At 40.2% G+C, this 21303-nt stretch overlaps 1 protein-coding gene across 1 annotated transcript in view; it reads left to right on the forward strand.

Moving 5' to 3' along the window:
- Positions 1–21303, forward strand: part of cemip (cell migration inducing hyaluronidase 1) — a 178845-nt gene that overhangs the window by 129139 nt on the left and 28403 nt on the right. The window contains exons 14-16 of the mRNA XM_070966034.1: positions 335–540; positions 13493–13562; positions 14027–14155. Coding sequence (XP_070822135.1) covers positions 335–540; positions 13493–13562; positions 14027–14155 — 405 coding nt within the window. The remainder of the gene's footprint in view (positions 1–334; positions 541–13492; positions 13563–14026; positions 14156–21303) is intronic.

Here is a 21303-nt window from a genome sequence, read left to right on the forward strand (position 1 = left end):
ACACCAAAAATAAGATAAGAGATAAATAAGAGAGACTTTATTGTTATCCATCTGTACAAGGCAGAACAGTATTGTGTTTCTCCTGGTCCCCAGTGAAAAACCAAAAGAATGAATGATGCAGCATGCACAGGGAGTGAAGCAAACATTCAGACTACATATACGGTGCAAACAGTGAGATACAAAACCAGGTACAAAACAATGTCAATTTTCACAGGTGACTGCATTCTTTGTTGGCAATTATTTGTGCAGTTTGATTTGGAACTGAAGTGTTGCACTAGTGAGACATATTGTCAGCCCATGATGAGAGAAATGAAAGATGTTTATTCCCTTGCAGGTAAAGGATATAGTGGGCTATGACACGCTAGGCCACTGTTTCTTCACGGAGGATGGTCCAGAAGAGAGGAACACATTTGACCATTGTCTAGGCCTGATGGTGCGAGCCGGGACCCTGCTGCCTTCAGACAGAGACAGCAAAATGTGTCGTGACATCACTGACGGTGCTTACCCAGGATATGTGGCCAACCCACGCCAAGACTGCAGGTAAGTGCATCCTCTCTTTAAAGGTGGGTTGAGTCATACTGGAGCCAGGGGTCAAGTCCAAATAAGAGAAGTAAAATTTTCCATCTTACAATTTCTGTACAATTTCTTCCAAAGAAAATCTGGAATATTTGAGGTGAAACAAATGAGTTTCTCTTAAATATGTAAAAGTGTTTCAGTTTCAGATTAAAGATGTTGAAGGCTACAGTAGGAATAAGCAGTGACACAAGACTACTAGACACATTTCTGTCATGAACTCTAGGCACAGAAACGGCAGACACAAATGCACGACTCGGATAGGGTTCCAGTCAGAGGTCGGCACACAGGAGATCGAAACAACAGGCAGAGGTATCCAGAAATGAGAGGCTAAAGGCAAGGTCTAAGGCAAAAAACGAGGTCAAATACGAAACAGATTATGATAATAAACGCTGGAACGAGGACTGTGAAGTGCAACGAACTAGCGACGAGACTGTGAGACACACAGGGTAAAATACAAGAGGTCATCAGGGGAGATGGGAAACAGGTGGAGAGAACAATCAGGGAGCAGGTGTGATGAGACAGGGGAAAGGCGTGCAGGAAGTGAACCTAAAACACAAAATTAATGATAACAAAAATAAAACAGGAAAGACATGAAATGTGTTCAAAATAATACAGAGACTTGACAGACATGACAATTCCATCTGGTCAATACAGACTTTAATCTATCAGCACAATGCAGATGTTGTTTGTTCTGTAAAATCCGTGTCAATCTTGTGATCAAACTAACTTTGTCCTGGTGTGTGACCATCACTGATTAAACTCCAACATTGTGACATCCTGCTCTTATCAGTGACTGATAAGCAAATGTACAATGTGATCAACCTGAGATCTGGACTCATTTCACACCATAATCAGTGCTAAATAATAGTTTATATAATCACCTCACTAATTAAACACATGGCCTTGCCTATGACAGTTAATAGTAATGTTATATTTTAAAAACTTGTAATTGGTGGCTTCTTTGGATTTGAGCAGAGGGACTCTTCTCTTTAGGCTCACTGTAATACCCTGTGGGTTCCATGTGGGGAATACCCCCTTGGTCATACCTCCTTTACTGAAGGGCTGCAACCTCAGTAACTAGCCAAGGAACGGGCAAATCCAATACAGAGGCTGTTCACCCACTGTGAATAATCCCATAATCTGTACTGAATTAGAATCATTATTTAACTTAATTCACTTTTTCTTTTTTTTTTTTTTTTTTTCCAAATCCATCTTGCTGGAGTACAGAGCTAACACAATGAAAAACAAATCCCTGTCCTGCTGGACCTTATGTCAGGGCTGTAAATCCTTACTAATTGATGTTACCTATAGTAATAGTAGATGTATATGGATTTTTGTATTATTATAATTGCCAGGTAGAAGTTAAGTAGCTTTTTCTTTTCATTTATATTAAGATTTTACTTTCTCATATTGTGCAGTGGCACAATATGCAACATTTGATCCCCCTTTCTGGGACTGTAACAGTCGTATGCTATGCACATGGACCACTGAAGTACCAAGATACCAATAATACACTTTCTCTAAAACTCAGACCTTTGCCAGAAATTGGATTTATGTCAGATTTGCTTGGTAATAGCAGTTTCCACCAATCACTAACACCCTGTGTGAGTACTTCAAGAGGGTTATCTGCCTGGAAGCAGCAGTGAGGAATAAGGGTGCAATCATGGTGCTGGAACTGTTACCTCCATACAGGGAGAGTCTTTGTCAACTGAAGTAGAAGTATCATGTTCGCACAAAGCATTTCACACTATTCCTGTTTTCCCACTGACAACCTTGGTTGTGTGTAATTTTATTTTTGTAGTGTTGCAGAGTTTAGTGTGGACTCACCACCTCAACGTGCCTCTGGCACCAATTAATCGCAAGCTAGCTGTATCACTCTGTACTTCCTCCAATACATAAGCACTGTTACCACAAACTAGTTTTCTCTCTGCCACAACACTTTCAAAAGTTTGAATAATTATGTAAAATGCAGCACATTTGTGTGTTTCTCCCATCGAAAGTTCTAAACTAAGCAAAGATTCTCATCTGAAAAAATGCACATGATGGAAGAAACTCTTTAAAACAGTGATTCTGTTTTGACCTGAGAGACAGACAACAAGAATAAATACAGACACAATGAAATAAATATATGATTTCCACTTGAAGACACAAGAAAACAGATAATTAACAGTGCCAGAATGGTCTAGTAGAAAACAATATTTTCAACGCTATGAGGGCAGAGGATGAACACAACAACAATAACTATTCCAGTCTTTGTAGTTTTGTGAAGTTAGATGATGTGAGTATTGCAGCACCTGCAATTAGTTTTCACCCATCAATGACAGATGGCATTTTCAATTACCTGCCAGCATTTTAAAGGTCAGGGAATTGTCTCTTACACAGCTTGTGATCACACGTGTCCATAAAATAACCAATTTAAAAATATGAAAAACTCTTTTCTTCTGAAGATTATGCATACCAATGTGTGACTCAAGACTGCTCATATGGATGTGAACATCTAATGGCAGCTGTTGAAAATGACTACCACAGCAGCTAACGCACATTCTCCACAACAACATATCTTAAGTGAACCAATATGGATAGTCTAGAGCTGCTGCTCATTTGCCCACGCCCCACTCATTAACTGTTACCATGGTAACGTGTGAAAGTAGCGGACATGGTGGCAATGAACACACCTAGTTCTTCAGTAGTTCAACTGTACATGTTCGAACCTGAAACGGATCCTGAAGGGAGGGGAGGCTCAGACTCAGAGAATTCAGCAGCACGCTTCTGAATGGTTAGTCAAAAAAGTTAGTTACTAGAAGTAACTACAATCTAGCGATTAGCTTTACATCATTCCCAATACCTAAACACATAGTACAACACACAATAGATCACGCTAATCTACAAAAGAAGCACACAGATAATTATTTGTATACTTACATTTCCCTCGTCTGCAGGTATTCCACGCAAAGCTGGAAGTGGCGCCTCTTTTAGAGAAAGTCAACACACCACAACAACACCACCTCAACTCTGCAACCAGAGGCAGACGATGAGGTTTTTAACTGTTAAGTGATGACAGAAATGAAAAATTGAAGAAAAAAAAAAGTAACATATACTATGTGTGTTGAACCTCTTCCAATATTATACTTTACTTTTTGTTTGTAAAATATGCAGCTGTGCTGTCAATATACTTGTCCATGTTTGTGAATGGTCATATGCTGCAAACACAGCTTCTTTAATGTGAGGGCATTCATACTAGATTGGGAAAACCAGGGTTAACTGACTGAGTTTATGACCACCATTGTGTGACTTTGCATAATTGCATTTATTAGGCTTAGTGAGGTCAGATAATGAAGAGATATCCCGGTGTTATCCATTTCTTGTACAGCTTCTATAGTCAGGAAGCACAGAGGAGATCTGTTTTCCTCCCAAACCAAGTTGATTCTTGCTTCAGGGCTGACCGCCTCAACACACGGGAGCTTCATTTTGCTGTGGAGAAGCTGCAGCTTTTATTCACTGAGAAACTGTAACCAGCACTGTATTTTACTGCTAACCACTTCACTGCTAACCTGTCTTCTCTGCCACAATCACGCTCTCTTACTCAACCACTCACTTGCCACGCACACACATGCTGCATACTGCCCTGTTTCTTAAAGGAGCTATGCTACTGTTACAACTCTGTGTATGCTGAACTTGCTTCGTAGCACAGGAGCAGGAGCTCATTAATCCTGTTCATCACAGCCCTCTCATTCAACTCAAAACATTGTTGCTGTTCATGTTTTATTCATGAAAGGCGTTATGAAGCAAATGCTGCTGTGACACATTTTAAGAGATGGTTTCAATGCCCCGTCATTAGGGCACAAGCAGATCAGACTATAATTATATTTGTTTATTCCATTAAATGAATGTGTTGGTTAGATGTATTCTTATGGCTTGTCTGAAAATTTTAGCCTGAATATTTCAGCTTCAACTCTGGTGTTGTCAAATGGCCTTTGGAGCAAATAAAATATAAATATAAAAACATAATTCAAAGCTGTAAGAATGCTTACTTTCATGTCTTACAAGTATAGGTACAGGATTTAGAGCTTCAGTCAGTCTCTGTTGTAGGATGGTATCTGCGTTGAAATTGCTTGTAGCCAACAAGAAAAAAATGAAACAGGACAACAACAAGCTGAATGAAATCTTCTGCTAATGCTAACTGGTCAGTAGGCTCTGCTTTAATATGTGTTGATGTCTTATCTGGAGCATGACTTGCTCCAGAGCAGGTTAGGTGTGCAGTGTAAAATAACTTCCTTATACAGGTCTCTGTAAACCAGTAAAAAGCAGAATGCTGAGTTGTATGGTGGTTGTATTAAATCAAATCATCAAACTTTATTTATAAAACACTTTTCATACATAATAAAATGCAACACAAAGTGCTTCACAGGAGTTGAAAAACAATATAAATCAAAATAAAGCAACAATAAAAACCCATCCCTCCCACCCTCCGTATGTACAAACACCCACCCTCAACTACATGCATAAACACATGCACACGCGCGCACACACGCACGCACACACACACACGCACACACACACACACACACACACACACACACACACACACACATTCTTACTGCAGACAATAGCAGGGTAACGAGACATGGCAGGGCACTAATGATTGAGGAGAACGCCACCTTTGGGGTCGTCCACAATGAGAGACATCAGGGACTGTGAGCACAGGCGGCACCCGCACCCGGGCCCACCCGAGCCCAACAGACCGGTGGACCCCACACCAAGGTAGGGAGTCACCCAACCAGCCGGGCCAAGAGGGCCCGAGGACAGCACCCCCTGCAACAGATCAGACACATCTCTCAGTGTGGAGGACCCGCCGAGGAAACACTGGAATTAAAAAATAAACATTTAAAAGAAGAAAAGTTCATAAGATAATAAGTAAAATAAAATAAAACAAAACATGAAACATTGAAATTGAAATAAGATGAGTAATGGAAATAAATAGTAAATAAACATGTTGTTAAAACATACAACTAAAATATGATAAGATAAGAAGCCTGATTAAAGGAATGAGATAAATCAAACATATCAATTGAAAGCCTGATTTAAAAAGTGAGTCTTGAGCCTCTTTTTAAAAACATCAACAGTCTCTCCGGACCTGAGGTTCTCCGGCAGGCTGTTCCACAGTCGGGGGCCATAATGACTAATAGCCGCCTCCTCATGTGTTTTAGTTCTTACTTTTGGTATGATTAAGAGGCCGGAACCGGAGGACCTCAGGGTCCGCGAGGGTTGATATGGTAAAAGAAGGTCAGATAAATAAGAAGGCCCGAGACCATTAAGACATTTGAAAACTAATAAAAGAACCTTAAAATCTATCCTGAAACACACGGGGAGCCAATGCAGCGTTTTTAAAACTGGTGTAATGTGCTCCTGCCCTCTGGTCCTCGTCAGCACGTGAGCGGCTGAATTCTGTTGTAGCTGAAAATTTGAGGTACTCTTTTTGGAAAGACCAGAGAGCAGGGCATTACAATAATCTAAGCGACAAGAGATAAAAGCATGCATCAGCACCTCCGTGCTGGCCTGAGAGAGAAACGGGCGGACTCTGGCTATATTCTTAAGATGGTAAAAACCTATCTTTGTTAGGTTAGGGTTAGGGGTTAGGGTTAGGGTTAGTTTTGGTTTAGTTTTGGTAAAAATTTCTCTCTCTGGCCTTCAAGACCGGTGACTAAGACCTCTGTTTTGTCCTGATTGAGCTGAAGGAAATTTTCTGCCATCCATGACTTGATGTCTAAAATACAGTTAAAAAGGGCATCAATAGGCCCTGTGTCATCAGGAGACATGGCAATGTACAGTTGCGTATCATTAGCATAACTATGGAAGCTGATGCCGTGCCTCCTGATGATGTCCCAGAGGGGTAGCATGTACAGATTAAAAAGAGTTGGACCTAAAATTGACCCCTGGGGAACCCCACACTTGATCTCATGGGCACCTGAGGAACATGAATCCCAACTTACAAAGAAGTGTCGGTCAGTGAGGTATGAGACGAACCAGTTAAAAGCAGTACCTGAGAGGCCGACCAGGTGCCTCAGTCTGTTTAATAAAATGTGATGGTCTACTGTATTGAAGGCAGCAGTTAGATCCAGTAGAACCAAGACTGTGAGCTTGTGCTTATCTAAGTTGCACTTTATATCATTTAAAATCTTTAATAAGGCTGTCTCGGTACTGTGGTTCATCCTAAAACCAGACTGATACCTTTCTAAAATGTTCTTTTTGTTTAAAAAATCGTTTACTTGGTTAAAAACAAGTCTTTCTAAAATTTTACTTAAAAAAGGTAAGTTGGATACAGGTCGGTAATTATTAAGAATATTGGGGTCTAAATTGCTCCTCTTCAGAAGGGGCTTCACCACCGCCGTTTTAAAGGAGGCAGGGAAGACACCCGTCTGAAGAGAGCAATTCACCATGTATAACAGCTGTTCCTCAAAGAACCCATAGAGCGTTTATAAAACGGTGTGGGAATTGGATCTGAAAGGGGGTTTACCTGGGAGAAAACTCGACCAAGTGTCCTTGCATCAACCAGGGCAAAACTCTCCCGTGTATCCTCAGGTAGAACCTGTGATCCAGACGTGTTGGTAGTAAAAACCTGTTGCAATAAAAGACTGGATCTGATGTTATCAATTTTGCGCCTGAAGTGGTCTGCAAAGTCTTCACACAGGGTATTTGTTATTGTCTTATGAGATCTGTTAAAATTACTGTTTGTAGAGATGCTTTATGTGGGTAGCTTTGTAGCTGCCTGGTGCACATGATTAAATCAAGGTGAATAGAGAGGGCGGCAGGACAGCTCTGCAAATAGTGTAAAAAACACTCTATAGGTAAATGCAGATTCATTTACTTCTTAATAATAATAATAGTTTTATGTTTTAAGGATTTTGGTGTTATTGCTGCACATTTGCTCAAAGTGTTTTCTTTGCTGTAGTTAAAGTCATCAGACTGGTGGAAGATTGATGTTGCCAACAACTTTCTTTGCGCTGCCTTATTTAAATGAACCTCCTACCTGTTTGCACGTCTCCTCTCATCTGCACTGTCCACTCTGTGCAGGGCTGTATCTTAATATTTTGGCCCTGACTCAAAATAATACCCATCTGTGTGGCATTCTAGCTATCATTATTATTGTTATTATTATTTAAGATTCATATTAAAGCTGACATGCAATGTAGTCCATCTGAGGTTGTATGAACTCACATAAACATCAATGTGATGCTTTGTGTTGTACATCATATTTGTACGTTTATCTATTGAAAAATCACACACACACACACACACACACACACACACACACACACACACACACACACACACACACACACACACACACATTTATCAGTAGAAGGAGCCTGTTTTCCCCTCTGAACCTTCACTTTGTTAGAGTGGCATTATATTTAAAGCATAAATATGCAGTTCGGAATATAAAGTGGTTTAATCCAGGTCACATGATTTTTTTTATCTCACCTCGCTGCCTCTGCCTTCAGCTGCAGAGCATAAAGGCCAAGGTTAGGGATGCATAATGGCACCAGCTTCCACTGATATGTAGTCATCCACTTGCTCTCCAACATGAGGGTACTGGAGGGATTTGGTGTTTCTAACCTTATCTTAGCCTCTACTTTCTGCTCCTTTCCTTTTATTTGTATTTTCCCCTTTCCCTCTGTCCTCTCCTAATTTATCCAACTACAACAGCCTGGTAATACACAATACTCCTAATGAGGCTTTTTGTCCAATTTGTCTAGATCAGCATGTTCTGTAATGATTTCCAAATCCCTGTGTATTAATTACTGTGTTCAAAAATTCCAATTTAATCAAACACAATTGCAATAACAACATTCCCCACTGTAAGATTTATGATTAATTTCCAGTCAGCTTAACGCTCCCTCGTGGCTCCTTCTGTCTCTTATCCTGTCATTGTTGAGTTGTGTATGAGGTGAATTTAAATGCTCAGATGAGAACAATAAATTTCAGTCAGATTTGCTGGCAACAGAGACATGTGGGCTGCATGAGGAGGATGAAACTGTCATTTAAACTGAGCCAGATGCATGTGCTGGGCCTTAAACACATTGCTTATTAAAAGTGTGTGTGTGTGTGTGTGTGTGTGTGTGTGTGTGTGTGTGTGTGTGTGTGTGTGTGTGTGTGTGTGTGTGTGTGTGTGTGTGTGTGTGTGCGTGCGTGCGTGCACGTGTGTGTGTTATGCAAAAAAAAATCCATCCAAGGCTCTGGTGATTCTGTGGCTTTTCCTCAAGCTCCACCGTGAGGTTGACTCTTTTGTTTTTTATTGAAAATTCGCAGTAGATATTGTCGACTACTTTGGTTTTATCATGAAATACCTGAAATACTAATGACATTAACATGAAAGCTATACTTTATGTTTAGTGCTAATTATCAAATGTTAGCATGCTAATAGGATGAACTAAGATGGAAGACGTGGTTAACATTACATTATACCTGCTGAACATCAGCATACTAGCATTATCATTGTTAGCATGCTGATTTTCACATTCTCTGTCCCACTATAACCAGTCCATTCAGCCTCTTTGTCCCACTACAACCAGTCCACCTGTCTGTCCCGCTGTTGCTCCCGCTGCTGAATGAGGCTCTGCAGTCACAACTGTGACAGAAGTGATCAGAAACAGCAGAAGGTCCTGACACTCCTCACTGCAGGAGGAAGTTACAGCAAGTCACCATTGGAGGACCCACATTTTAGCTTTTAGCATTTAGCCAAATCCAGCGTGCAGCTGCTGGTCACGTGAAGTCCTGGGTGTGTTTGATTTGTGCTACTTTGTGTTGCTTCAGGTCAAACCTGTCAACCCTCCCATTTCTCCCAGCATTCTCCTGTATTTTACCCGGCTCTCCTGTTGCCGTTGAAATATTTTCCTGTAAATCTCCCCTATTTATGTACATAACATAATTACGTTGTAATGTTGATGGGAGTCATAGCTGCCTATTTCATGTGTTTGCTACATTCCCCTCTGGTACAGCAGGTGGCAGTATGTATCTATTGACAAGATGTTATTCTCACTTTTTTGTTATATATTGCAGGGATATTCACAGCATTTCGCTTCCAACCAGGTTTCTGATTGTGACCACCTGACTGCAGTCACTTAATGAAGGAACTAGACCCAGTCTTTGTTGCACTGACATTTTAAAGCAAGTGGTTGCCTGGTGGTGATTTTCTCTGTGAGTGAACGTAAAGGGGATGTGGACAGTGGTATGGGTGGTGGGACAGCTCAGGGCAGACTGTTACTTTCAAATCCCAGCGTTAACAGGTCTGATTAAGGCAGGTACAATAATATCTGACAGAACGACTAGCATTATGTTCAAAATAAAGTGTTTTAGATAATTGTGTCTATTCATATTAGAACTGCGTGTGTGTGTGTGTATATATATATAAAAACTGACCTAGCCTATTGTTATTATGATTCCCGTCCCGCCGGCTCCTCCATGTGACCCACAGAATTCGTGAAAAAATGTCGGTCGACCACCACACCCTTTCCACTTCTCTACATAATGACACACTACTGGACTTCCTACATATCCCAGCTGCTCTTTCATGGTGTGGTTAGTGTTCTTGTGCTCCAATTTACACCTCCATGTCTTTGCTATTGGATACTTTTAATAACAGACAGATTTTAATGACAGAGTTATGTTACTTAACTCTTTCTGGCAAAAGGCTCAATTTTTATCTTTATTTGACATTTAGTCAAATTCTGACAGCTTATCTGAAAAATAAAATATACCTCCTTGAAATACGGAAGTGGGTTAACAGCAGCAGTCATGAATGCTTTAGTCAAGAGGCAGAGGGAAACAAAGAAAAAAAGCTAAAAAGGTGTAGAGGTTTAAGGCATAGTGCTTTCATTTGGTAAGCTGTTGTGCAGTCGAACTGCATATCCACCATGTCTATTAATATTCATTACCCTAAGCTGCTCTTTCTCACATACCTGCAACTAAAATATCACGAGTTTCTCATTATGCTCGGTGCATGTGTGAAAGGTGCTTTGTGAGGTGCACACACAAAAAGAATCCCAGAACAATTTGAGAAAAAAATCAAGAGAGATGTGCATGCTGTAAAGAAAGGTTGTATAGTACAAATGAAAGTCAACCAATAATAATGGAGACACTTATCAAAGATCTGGAAATCCAAGATGGAATGCAGAAATGAACAAAAAGATCACATTCTGACAGAGAGAGAGAGAGAGAGAGAGAGAGAGAGAGAGAGAGAGAGAGAGAGAGAGAGAGAGAGAGAGGGACAGTATGAAGATTAGATGAAAAGCTCTGTCTCACTTCAATCTACAGGAATGTATGGACACACACTGGATGTCCAGCGCCCACTCACTGTTTGTGTCCACACTGCAAGTGCTTGAAAGATGGCTAGCAAGGTCAACACTGTGCACCTCTTCACTGTCTTCACAAACCCCTGCTAGACTGAGCTGCTGTAGTGGTGTATGACATCATTATAAATCAGTGAAAAAGCAAGGCCTCCAAGCAAGAGACTGAATGAGCACCAGAAACTGAGCATCAGCTGTCTGTCAGACCAAAACACAACATCAACAACTTCTCCATTCTTTTCTATGGTGAAATTGGCACAATCACAATTCCATTCACAGCCAGAATGTCATTGGACTTGTGGAGGTCAGCACATTTAGAGTCAAAGTTCAAGTCCAGTTTGGTTTAGCTTTGGCAGCAAAACTAGAACAAAACAAGGCAGTGTGCACCACTTTGTCAGGAAATAATGGCCTGAAGCTGCCAGCATACAGTACGTCTGCAGAATGCCCCGTATCACATGAACTCTTTCTGTTTGAGGATAACACGACCCTTAATCTGCACAGTGTTGCTGAGAAAGCAGAGTAATTGTGACAAATTAATTTTTCTGATTCCATCCACCTCCACTGAATTAAGGTGGAGGCAGAAATGTGGGAGACAGATATTTAATAACCTGGATCCAAAGCTCTCTGTGTAGACAGATACCACTAGTGAGAGGTGAGGAAAAAAGATGTTTTTTGTCACGCGAAACATTTAAACATTTAAAGGTACAGCAGTCAGTCCGTCAGTCAGTTTTTAGGATCAAGTCTGTGGTTTATCTTTGATTGTTTTTTTTTGTTTTTTTTTTGTTAAAGCTGTCTTTATAGTTTATTTGGGTAAGGAAAGTAAAGGAAAGTAAAGCTGTCCAACTTTATCATTATAACGTGAAACATTTTCCCTCAATGGAAAATGAATCAGCTGCAGAAATATAGTTTCCTCACCCTCAAACCAACTCCATGTTGCAGTGTAAACTAACTGATGTAACTCCAGACAGAGACTTCCATGTAAATGATTCAGTGATGCTTGGAAGCGCACCAGCAGCTGTTTCCAGTGTGTCTGACCTTTAAACCTGCTAAACTTTCTTTCTCTGTTACATCATATTGTTACAATCATCACTGGAAGAAGGAGAAATTCATTTTTTTCACTCTATTGCTATTTACACACACACTTTGGTCTTCGGTGCCTTGCTGAGGGCACCTCAGCAGTGCCCAGGAGGTGAACTGGCACTGCTGAGGTGTGCATCAAATGCTCTGTACATCTTCACTGTCAATGATGCCTCTAAAAGAGAGAAGAGAGCAGACAGTCTGTCTGTCTCTCTGTCTGTGCTGGACCTTCCTCCCTCTCATCCTCTCTGACATGAAAAGACAGCAAGGAGCCTGGGGGGTTGGACTGAACTTTGATTGTTGCTGTCTGAGACCTTGATTACACCAGAGCTAATTCCTTTCCCATCCAGACGGAGCTGCTGTAGGGGGTGATGGGCAGAGGAACGTACATCCTTGTTAAGGCTGCATAATTGAGAGGAGAGGTTAAGAGATAGGTCAAGATGAGGGATGTCGCTCAGAGTAAATCCACTTTGCCACAATTTGTTTGCAAACGAGCAAAGGAGTTTGTCACCTTTGTAAGCTAGAGTGATAATATTGTTGAGGAAATCTGAGCCCGGCTTTTTTACTTAAAGTACATTTCAACATGTCCAAAAAACATAAGAATTTGTAGTTGTATATTTCAGATTCCTTGATGAATTTAAGGCTTCCATATCTGTAACATTCTGTCTCACAATTCAGATGTAAACCAGGAAGAATAAAAAGCTGTATGCTCTGAGTAAGCAAGGATTAGAAAACAGTATCTACTTTTCAGAATACATCTGCACTTTAGTCCTACACTTTTGTACTATGGGCTGTAATGAAGTTGCTAGCACGGATTTATCCTGGATGTCCAATAAATACAGACCCAAAGCAAGAAAAAGACAAAGAAGGAGGGAGACAGAGAATGATAATGTATCCTTCTTCTAATATACACAACTATTAAAGTACACTGGAAGTACAGATGCAATGTAAAGATAAGAGAGTGTAATGTAATGCAGTCATTACATTACGTACAGACAAAAAGCATCAATTATGAATTCACAAAAACAGTATCAGCAATACAAATCAAACAATTTGTCTGATAGTCTTAAATCAAGGTCCACTCACAAGCTTTCATCTTGCAGCATACAAATATCCTGGTTTTGCTAAAAAATGACATCCATTTACTTGCATGACTGAATTAATACAAATATTTACTTAATAAGAGATGTAAGGCACCACTAAGAGGATAGGCAAGAAAACACCATTAGACTCCATGAAAACCATTTAGATTTGATATCCAAGGAAAAAAAAATAAATCCCCAAAATGTGATTAAATGATACTGTAGTCTTTTTGTGTACCAACAGTGCTGGAGTGAATTTAAAAAAAAAAAAGGTCTTTCCCTCAGTTGCTGTTGTTGTTAGTTGCAGTGTTCACACTTTCTTTGTTTACTCTATCACAGGTTAAAACTGTTTGTGTGAAATCCAATGATCAAACTCTTCTTTTTCCTTTCCAACACTCTCCCTCTTTATAGCGCGACTTCAACTTTCTGGATCGCCAACCCCAATAACAACCTCATCAACTGTGCTGCTGCTGGCTCAGAGGTGAGTTTCTCACTTGGGCTTTTCACTTTGTCTTCCTTCACCCCCTCTCTCTTCCCCTCCACCATGTCTCTCCAGGTGGAGGTCTGTCTCATTACCATGTTGCCATGTCAGATTAATGGCTGTGTACTCCTATTAACTTCAGAATCAGGTAGACAACAGACAGAGGCACTCCTGCACTTTCTCTATGATAGAGTGCCAATTATGATCGTACTTCTGGGATTTCACAAGGATATGTCAGGTAGAATGGAGTCTCATTTATCCTCACCAGTGTAATAACTATTCTCATTTACATACCTGTGAGAAAAGCAGACAGGCTGACATGCAGAGTGGCAAAGTGGAGGCTGTAGTTGTGTGTGTGGGAGTGTGCATGTTTGTGTCAGAGAAAAGAGATCTCAACATGTGCACGGCTTCTTTGTTGTTCTACTTTTATAGTTTTTTATGCTCATATGTCTGTGTGTTCTCAGGAAACAGGTTTCTGGTTCATCTTCCACCATGTGCCCACTGGCCCCTCAGAGGGGCTGTACTCCCCGGGACACACTGAGCACACACCTATGGGCCAATTCATCAACAACAGAGCCCATTCCAACTACAGGGTGAGTGTGAGGACGAACAGAGGCTTGGAGGAAGAAAGGGACTAATAGTAGTCAGAACTATTATTACCACATGGTTAGCGCTTCACACTGGATCATACCAACAAAACTACCAATTAATATCAAGATAACTATGATATGACTCATTCATCTTAATCATTACACAGAAGAAAAACTACAGATATTTGACAAAACTCTTAATTAGGCTGAAAAACAGGTCATATTGCTCATACCTGGGTGTCGCACTCAGACTCATATATAAAAAGCCTTTTCCTGAGCTCAGGTCCTCTTTGACAGGCCAGGAAATGCAACAGGGGTAAAAATAAGTTACAGAGTAATATATTGCAATAATGCTTCTTTGGTGATAGAAACAAAACAAAAGATGTGGCACCCACTAAACTAGAGTGAGCATCCTACCTGGCTAGTACCTGTTATTGAGTCTGTCACATGGGTGAAATCTTTTTCAGTGGTTGCAGATGCATACAGGACCTAACGATGGACCACGGCACAGTTACAGTGCGCTGGTAAACTGGCAACTTGCCCACCTCTCAGCGCACTGTCCCCAAACTAAACAAATAAAACAAATGTGTTACTGGTCTCATTCTCCTCACTGGTGATGATGTGTGCTGCCCCAAGGCTGAAATGTCTTTACCATTGGCATGTTTTACCAGGATGTGTAGTAAACCCAGTTTACCTGACACCTCCATAAGAAATGATGATTATGACCTAAGTACCAAAACATCAACATCAGTATATAGTCTTGGTTTGTGCAGGTAGGTCTTTGAAAACACTTGTTAAATGTCTTCTATGGTTTTTGTGATGTCACAGTGATGTCATCAGGGTTAACTCAGTTTGGGCTAGGGGACTACAAATGAATAAGACAAAGTCTGAGAGATGTGGCATTTGAAAGGCGTGGGCATTTACCAGGCAAGAGGGGTCAAATGGAGGGAATCATCACTTGGGAAGCGGACAGTGTAGGTTTTTGGACCTTGACCCATATTAAGCACAGGATAGGTCAGGATATCTCTGCCTGAGACTTCTTTTGTTCATTCATGAGCAGAAAAGCCTCTTAGACAGTATTTGGACACCATTTCACTAAATGTCTCACAGTAAGAATAACAGTAATTGTCCCAGGGTTCCTGAAGTGATATAGATTACTATTCATGGTTTTCCATTACTAGAAGTCAGTACATCACAGCGACCTAAAAATATTCTCTGCTGATTTATTGGTGTTGTTTTTGCAGCAGCCTACATGGGTTTAGCCATGTTTAACCAGAAGCTAAGACATTTGTGATATATCAGCCTTTATTTTGAATATTGAAATCACTCTATCATCAAGAGCTAAGGGGAGACAAAAACAAAGTGTCACGTGTGACCTGGTAAGCAACAAAGAGAGGAGCAGTGGGTGAATAGTGAAAATAACAAAATCGAGGCCAGACAACACAGAGAGAGGAAAGTGAGCCAAAGGAGATAGATGAGATGGAGAGGACAGGAGAGAGTTTGGAGGCGCCTGCGGCATCAAGCACAGCACAGTACAGCTCGAGCAGAGAGAGATTTATGAGGCACTGGTGGAGAGGAAGTGTTATTGTTATCTCCCTCCTTTCTCTGCCCCTAACAGTGATCCCTTTTTTCTCCCATCTCACTCTATCCCTCCCTTCTTCACTTTTAATTTGGATCATCCTAATGGGAGCATAACTCATGTCAGGCTTCCACCCCAGGATGTTTGTGAGAGAAGAGGTTGTGTCAGGGATGCAGGTTGGGCATTCAGAGCAGCAAAACAGTGGTGGCGTCTTTGTTTTGAAGCCACAAACTGGCTGAGGATTGCTGTTATCATTATGACTATTTTTCTTTCATGTAAGAAAAAGTTGTACTATTGTGCTTTAAGAGCTTTGAAACAACTGGGGGTTGCTTGTTAGCATTGGTACTTTGATAGAAGTTGCATTGAATGTTTCCAGCCTTGTTATGGGAGTAGTTAAAGCTCCACTAGGCAAGATTTTACATTTGTCCTTGACTAAAAGTCAGTGACGTATCTCATTACCCCACCTTAAAACTCTATTAAGCAAAATGTCTAAGGGTTGCCAAACCTACTCAGATTCATATTGAACTCAGTAGCTCTTTGCAGGCCCTACTGTCTTTAAGCTCATTAGCTTGCACAGTGACTAAATGGTTGCCTCCCAATGAGTCTGACCAACCACCCAGATCTTAGCTGTACCATGACTTGTTACTGTTGCTGCTCCTGTGAAGCTTTGCAATCTAGCACTGCACATACAGAATAAAACTTAGAATGATAGCAAAAACAGGCTTCTTAATTTTAACCAATGGTTGTTGATTTTGCAGACTGAAATGACAACTGCTACTAGTAAATTTAATCCGCTAATATTATTTCAGTAAGTTGGTTAAAAACTCCATCTCCTGGTGACTTTTTGGCTGGGCCACAGTAAAACGGGACCAGCCCTGTAAACGAGCGAGTCTGTCGAGTGATGATGTCACACCATTGGACAGTTGAGATTTGGAGTTTCCTCTTCGGTCATTGCGCTTTCAAAATGAATAGGTGCATGAGTATTGCAAACTGCTAAATGCAGTGAGCTCTCTGAATGCTGAAGTCTTCTTCAGTGGGCCTTTACCACCAGTCAGAGGAGGAGGAGAGAGATTCAGCAGATTGTTGGCAGTTAACAGATGGCTTTCAACTGCATGTGATGTCCACTCAGTGCATTTTATTGACAATTTCAACTTTTTCTGGGACCGCAGACATTTTTTCAAAGAAGACGGACTTTCCCTAAACAAGTCAGGAGTAAAACTTTTTGCCTCCAACCTATCTTTCTTCCTGCGTCACACTGTTCCCACTCCCAAGGACAAGAGACAAGAGGAATCCAAACAAAAGCAGCAAACACCAAAACATGAAGGAGAACCAACTCTCCCCCCGCCTGTATGCTCTAACCATGAGGGATGACTTTTCCAAGGAAAAGCCAGGGCCCATTGTGCCGGAAGCTTCATTGATTCATGTCTCCTTAGGTAGGAGGAGAAGATCGGTCCATCTCTCCAGAAACATCACATCATCGAATTTAACATGTATTCCGTGTCAGCCACAGTATGTTCTAAAAAATGGGGATGTTAGACTTTTTAGCACATTTAACTTAGCTCTTTTAAATGTTAGGTCTTTGGCAGGCAAATCATTCTTAATCAATGACTTTATCATCAAGCACAAGCTTGATTTTATGTTTTTAACTGAAACTTGGTTAGGACAAGATAACAACACAGCAGTTCTCAATGAGTCAGCCCCTCCGAATTTCAGTTTCATAAGTGAAGTAAGAATGCATAAGAGAGGAGGTGGAGTCGCCATTTTGTTTAATGATAGCATTCAATGCAAGAGAGTCTCTTACAGTCAGTTTGAATCTTTTGAATATGTTGCCACTCAATCAAAGTCTCCCTGTCGATCAGTCTTCATAACCATCTACAAGCCCCCTAAATACAATGCAAAGTTTTCTGATGAGTTTGCCAATCTACTGTCTGTTGTTTGTATTGATTTTGACTGTGTTGTGTTAGTGGGTGACTTCAACATTCATGTTGATAATCTCAAAGATGGATGTGCTAAAGAACTTCTAAACATCCTGGATCATTTTGGCCTATCTCAGCACGTAACACATTCAACACATAACAAAGGGCATATATTAGATTTGGTTATCTCCAAAGGGCTTAATATCTCTGAGGTTATGGTGACTGATGTTGCTCTTTCTGATCATTACTGTGTGTCATTTAAAATGGCCACACCTGCTATTCATAAAAAAAGTGGAACAGAGGTAATCAAAAAGCGTTATATTAATGATAACACCTGTGCAGTCTTCACTCAGTCTTTTACACCATCACCAACACTGCCCTCAGCGTCAACTGATGACCTTGTAAATGATTTCAGTTCCAAAGTTATGACTATTATTGACTCCATCGCTCCAATTAAGACCAAAGTTTTGTCAGGAAGGAAAAAGGCACCTTGGAGAAACACCACACTGATCAAAGTCCAGAAAAGAGTCTGCAGACAGGCAGAGCGCAGGTGGCGAAAAACCAAACTCCAGGTTCATTATGAAATTTACAAAAACAGTCTCCACACCTATAACCATGAACTAAAGAAGGCAAGGCAAGCATTCTTCTCAGAGATTATCAACAGAAACTGTAATAATGCCCGCACTTTGTTTTCTGTTGTGGACAGACTGACAAACCCCACAGCATCAGTCCCTCCTGAGCTGCTGTCCAACAAGTCATGCAATGATTTTGCAGCCTTTTTTACAGATAAAATTTCAAGGATAAGACAAACAGTGTGCAGCTCCAACTCAGGCAAAATGATAAGTCCATCTGTGCCTTCTTGTTCTCCAGTTAATCTAGCACATTTTAACCTTCTAGATCGTACGAGGCTGACAGAAACTGTATCACAGTTAAAATCCACAACATGCTGCCTTGATACTCTGCCAACAAAGTTTTTTAAAAATGTTTTTAATTGCATAGCTCCAGATGTGTTGCAGATAATAAATAATTCTCTTCAGTCCGGTCAGTTTCCCCAGGCCTTGAAAACTGCAGTAATAAAACCTCTCCTGAAAAAGACTAATCTGGATGCTTCAGTAATAAGTAACTACAGGCCAATATCAAATCTTCCGTTTCTAGGAAAAATTATTGAAAGGGTTGTTTTTCAACAAACGCATGCTTTTATGATGCAGAACAATCTTTTTAATGCATTTCAGTCTGGATTTCGTCCACACCACAGCACTGAGACTGTACTTATCAAAGTTTTAAATGACATACATCTGAATAATGATGCTTCCAAAACCTCAGTCTTAGTATTATTAGATCTCAGTGCTGCCTTTGACACGGTTGATCATGACATACTTCTTGACAGACTGGAAAAGTGGGTGGGACTTACTGGCACTGTACTACACTGGTTCAAATCCTATTTACAACATAGAGACTACTTTGTGTCAATTGGTGAGCATGTGTCTGAATGAAAAAAGATGATGTATGGTGGTGCCACAAGGGTCCATTCTCGGACCACTTCTTTTCAATATCTACATGTTGCCCCTAGCTCAGATTATGGAGCATCATAATATTTCTTATCATACTTACGCAGATGATACACAACTTTATATTTCTGTGTCGTCACATGACTACAGTCCATTTCACTGAGTGAGTGTATTCATCAAATCAATGAGTGGATGTGCCAGAATTTTCTTCAGCTTAATGCAGATAAGACAGAAGTGATTGTTTTTGGCCCCAAAAATGAAAGGTCAAAGATCAGTGCTCAACTTAACTCCATGTCACTGACAACAACAGATAAAGCCAGAAATCTTGGTGTAATTATTGATTCGGACCTGAATTTTAACAACCATTTAAAGCTGATTACCAAATCAGCCTACTACCACCTGAAGAATATAACCAGAATTAAGGGATGTCTGTCCAAAGAAGACATGGAAAAACTTGTTCATGCATTCATTTTCAGTAGGTTGGACTATTGCAATGGAGTCTTTACTGGCCTAAACAAAAAATCAATTAGGCAACTACAGCTGATCCAAAATGCTGCTGCACGAGTCCTTACAAACACCGGAAAAATGGACCATATCGCACCAGTCCTCAGATTATTACATTGGCTTCCTGTGAGTCAAAGAATAGACTTTAAAATCTTACTGTTGGTCTACAAAGCATTAAATGGTCTAGGACCAAAATATATTCTAGATTTATTAACTCCATATGCGGTATCCAGACCTCTCAGGTCATCAGGGACAGGTCTATTCTGTGTTCCCAGAATCAGAACCAAACAAAGTGAAGCAGCTTTCAGTTATTATGCTCCTCACCTGTGGAACATTCTCCCTGCACACCTGAGGTCTGCACCAACTGTCAGTTCATTTAAATCAGGGTTGAAAACATTATTATTTGCTACAGCTTTTACTTAAAGTAAATGTATTTGCTCAATGGTTTTAATCATTTTAAATGCTAAATTATTGTCTTTTACTGGTGTCTGTTTTTAATTTTCCTTTAATTGTATTTTATTTATTTTTTTTTTTGTTCTCTTCTAATCAAAATGTATGATTTTTATGCTTCTGTAAAGCACTTTGAATTGCCTAGTGTATGAATTGTGCTATACAAATAAATTTGTCTTCCCTTGCCTTGCCTTGCAAGACCCCAACAAATGTGATGAACATGGCAGCACTCATTTCCATTTATTTTTATTATCCACAGACAGAGAGGTTTAGGATAGTGTCCTGTCCAGCATGAATAAAAATACTTGATCCCCTTGCTTGCGTGCTGCTTCATAAGGAAATAAAAGACCTAACATCTAGCTTGGAATTTGTCCAATCAAAAAGCAATAACCAACTCATTACACCCATCCTTTAAAACTATAATAAACTAAGATAAACTAAAACAGAATGTAATGATTTGCAAATCCTTTTTAACCTAAATTCAATTGAATACGGAACAAAAACAGAAGTTCAAAATGACTTCTAAGTGTGTTTTTTGTATATATACTCTCATTCTTTATTTGATGCCTGCAACACGTTCCAAAAAAAGTTGGGACTGTTGCAACAAAAGACTTGGAAAGTTGTGGAATGCTCCAAAAACACCTTTTTACATCATTCCATAGGTAAACAGGTTCATTGGTAACAGGTGATAGCATCATGATTGGGTATGAAAGGGGCATCCTGGAAAGACTCAGTCCTTCATAAGGGAGGATGGAGAGAGGTTCACCACTTTGTGAAAGGATCAACATTTTTCAATGCACAATTGCAGGAATTTCAGGGATTTCACCATCTACAATCCATATATCATTAAAACATAGTCCTCTGAGAAATCTCTCAATGTAAGGGGCAAAGCCAAAACCAACATTTAATATCTTTGACCTTCGATGCCTCGGGCAGCACTCCAGACACTTAATATATTTGAACCTGCATTTGTTATTATTTCCAATTTGCTCATTTGAAACTCAGAAACCTGTCAAAGAGTGTTAAATATGCAGTTGACAGCTACATGAGTGATATCAGGTTACATACATTACATCTTGCTAAGTCAGTGCCACTTAATGAAATCTGATGATAATATTAGGGGACACAGAAACACACTGTTTAATCTGTTATAATATTTTTTCTTATGTTTCCTCTTGTAGTTATATTGTTAGC

The sequence above is a fragment of the Chaetodon trifascialis genome, chromosome 1 (assembly GCF_039877785.1).
Source record: "Chaetodon trifascialis isolate fChaTrf1 chromosome 1, fChaTrf1.hap1, whole genome shotgun sequence".
Lineage (NCBI taxonomy): Eukaryota > Metazoa > Chordata > Actinopteri > Chaetodontiformes > Chaetodontidae > Chaetodon > Chaetodon trifascialis.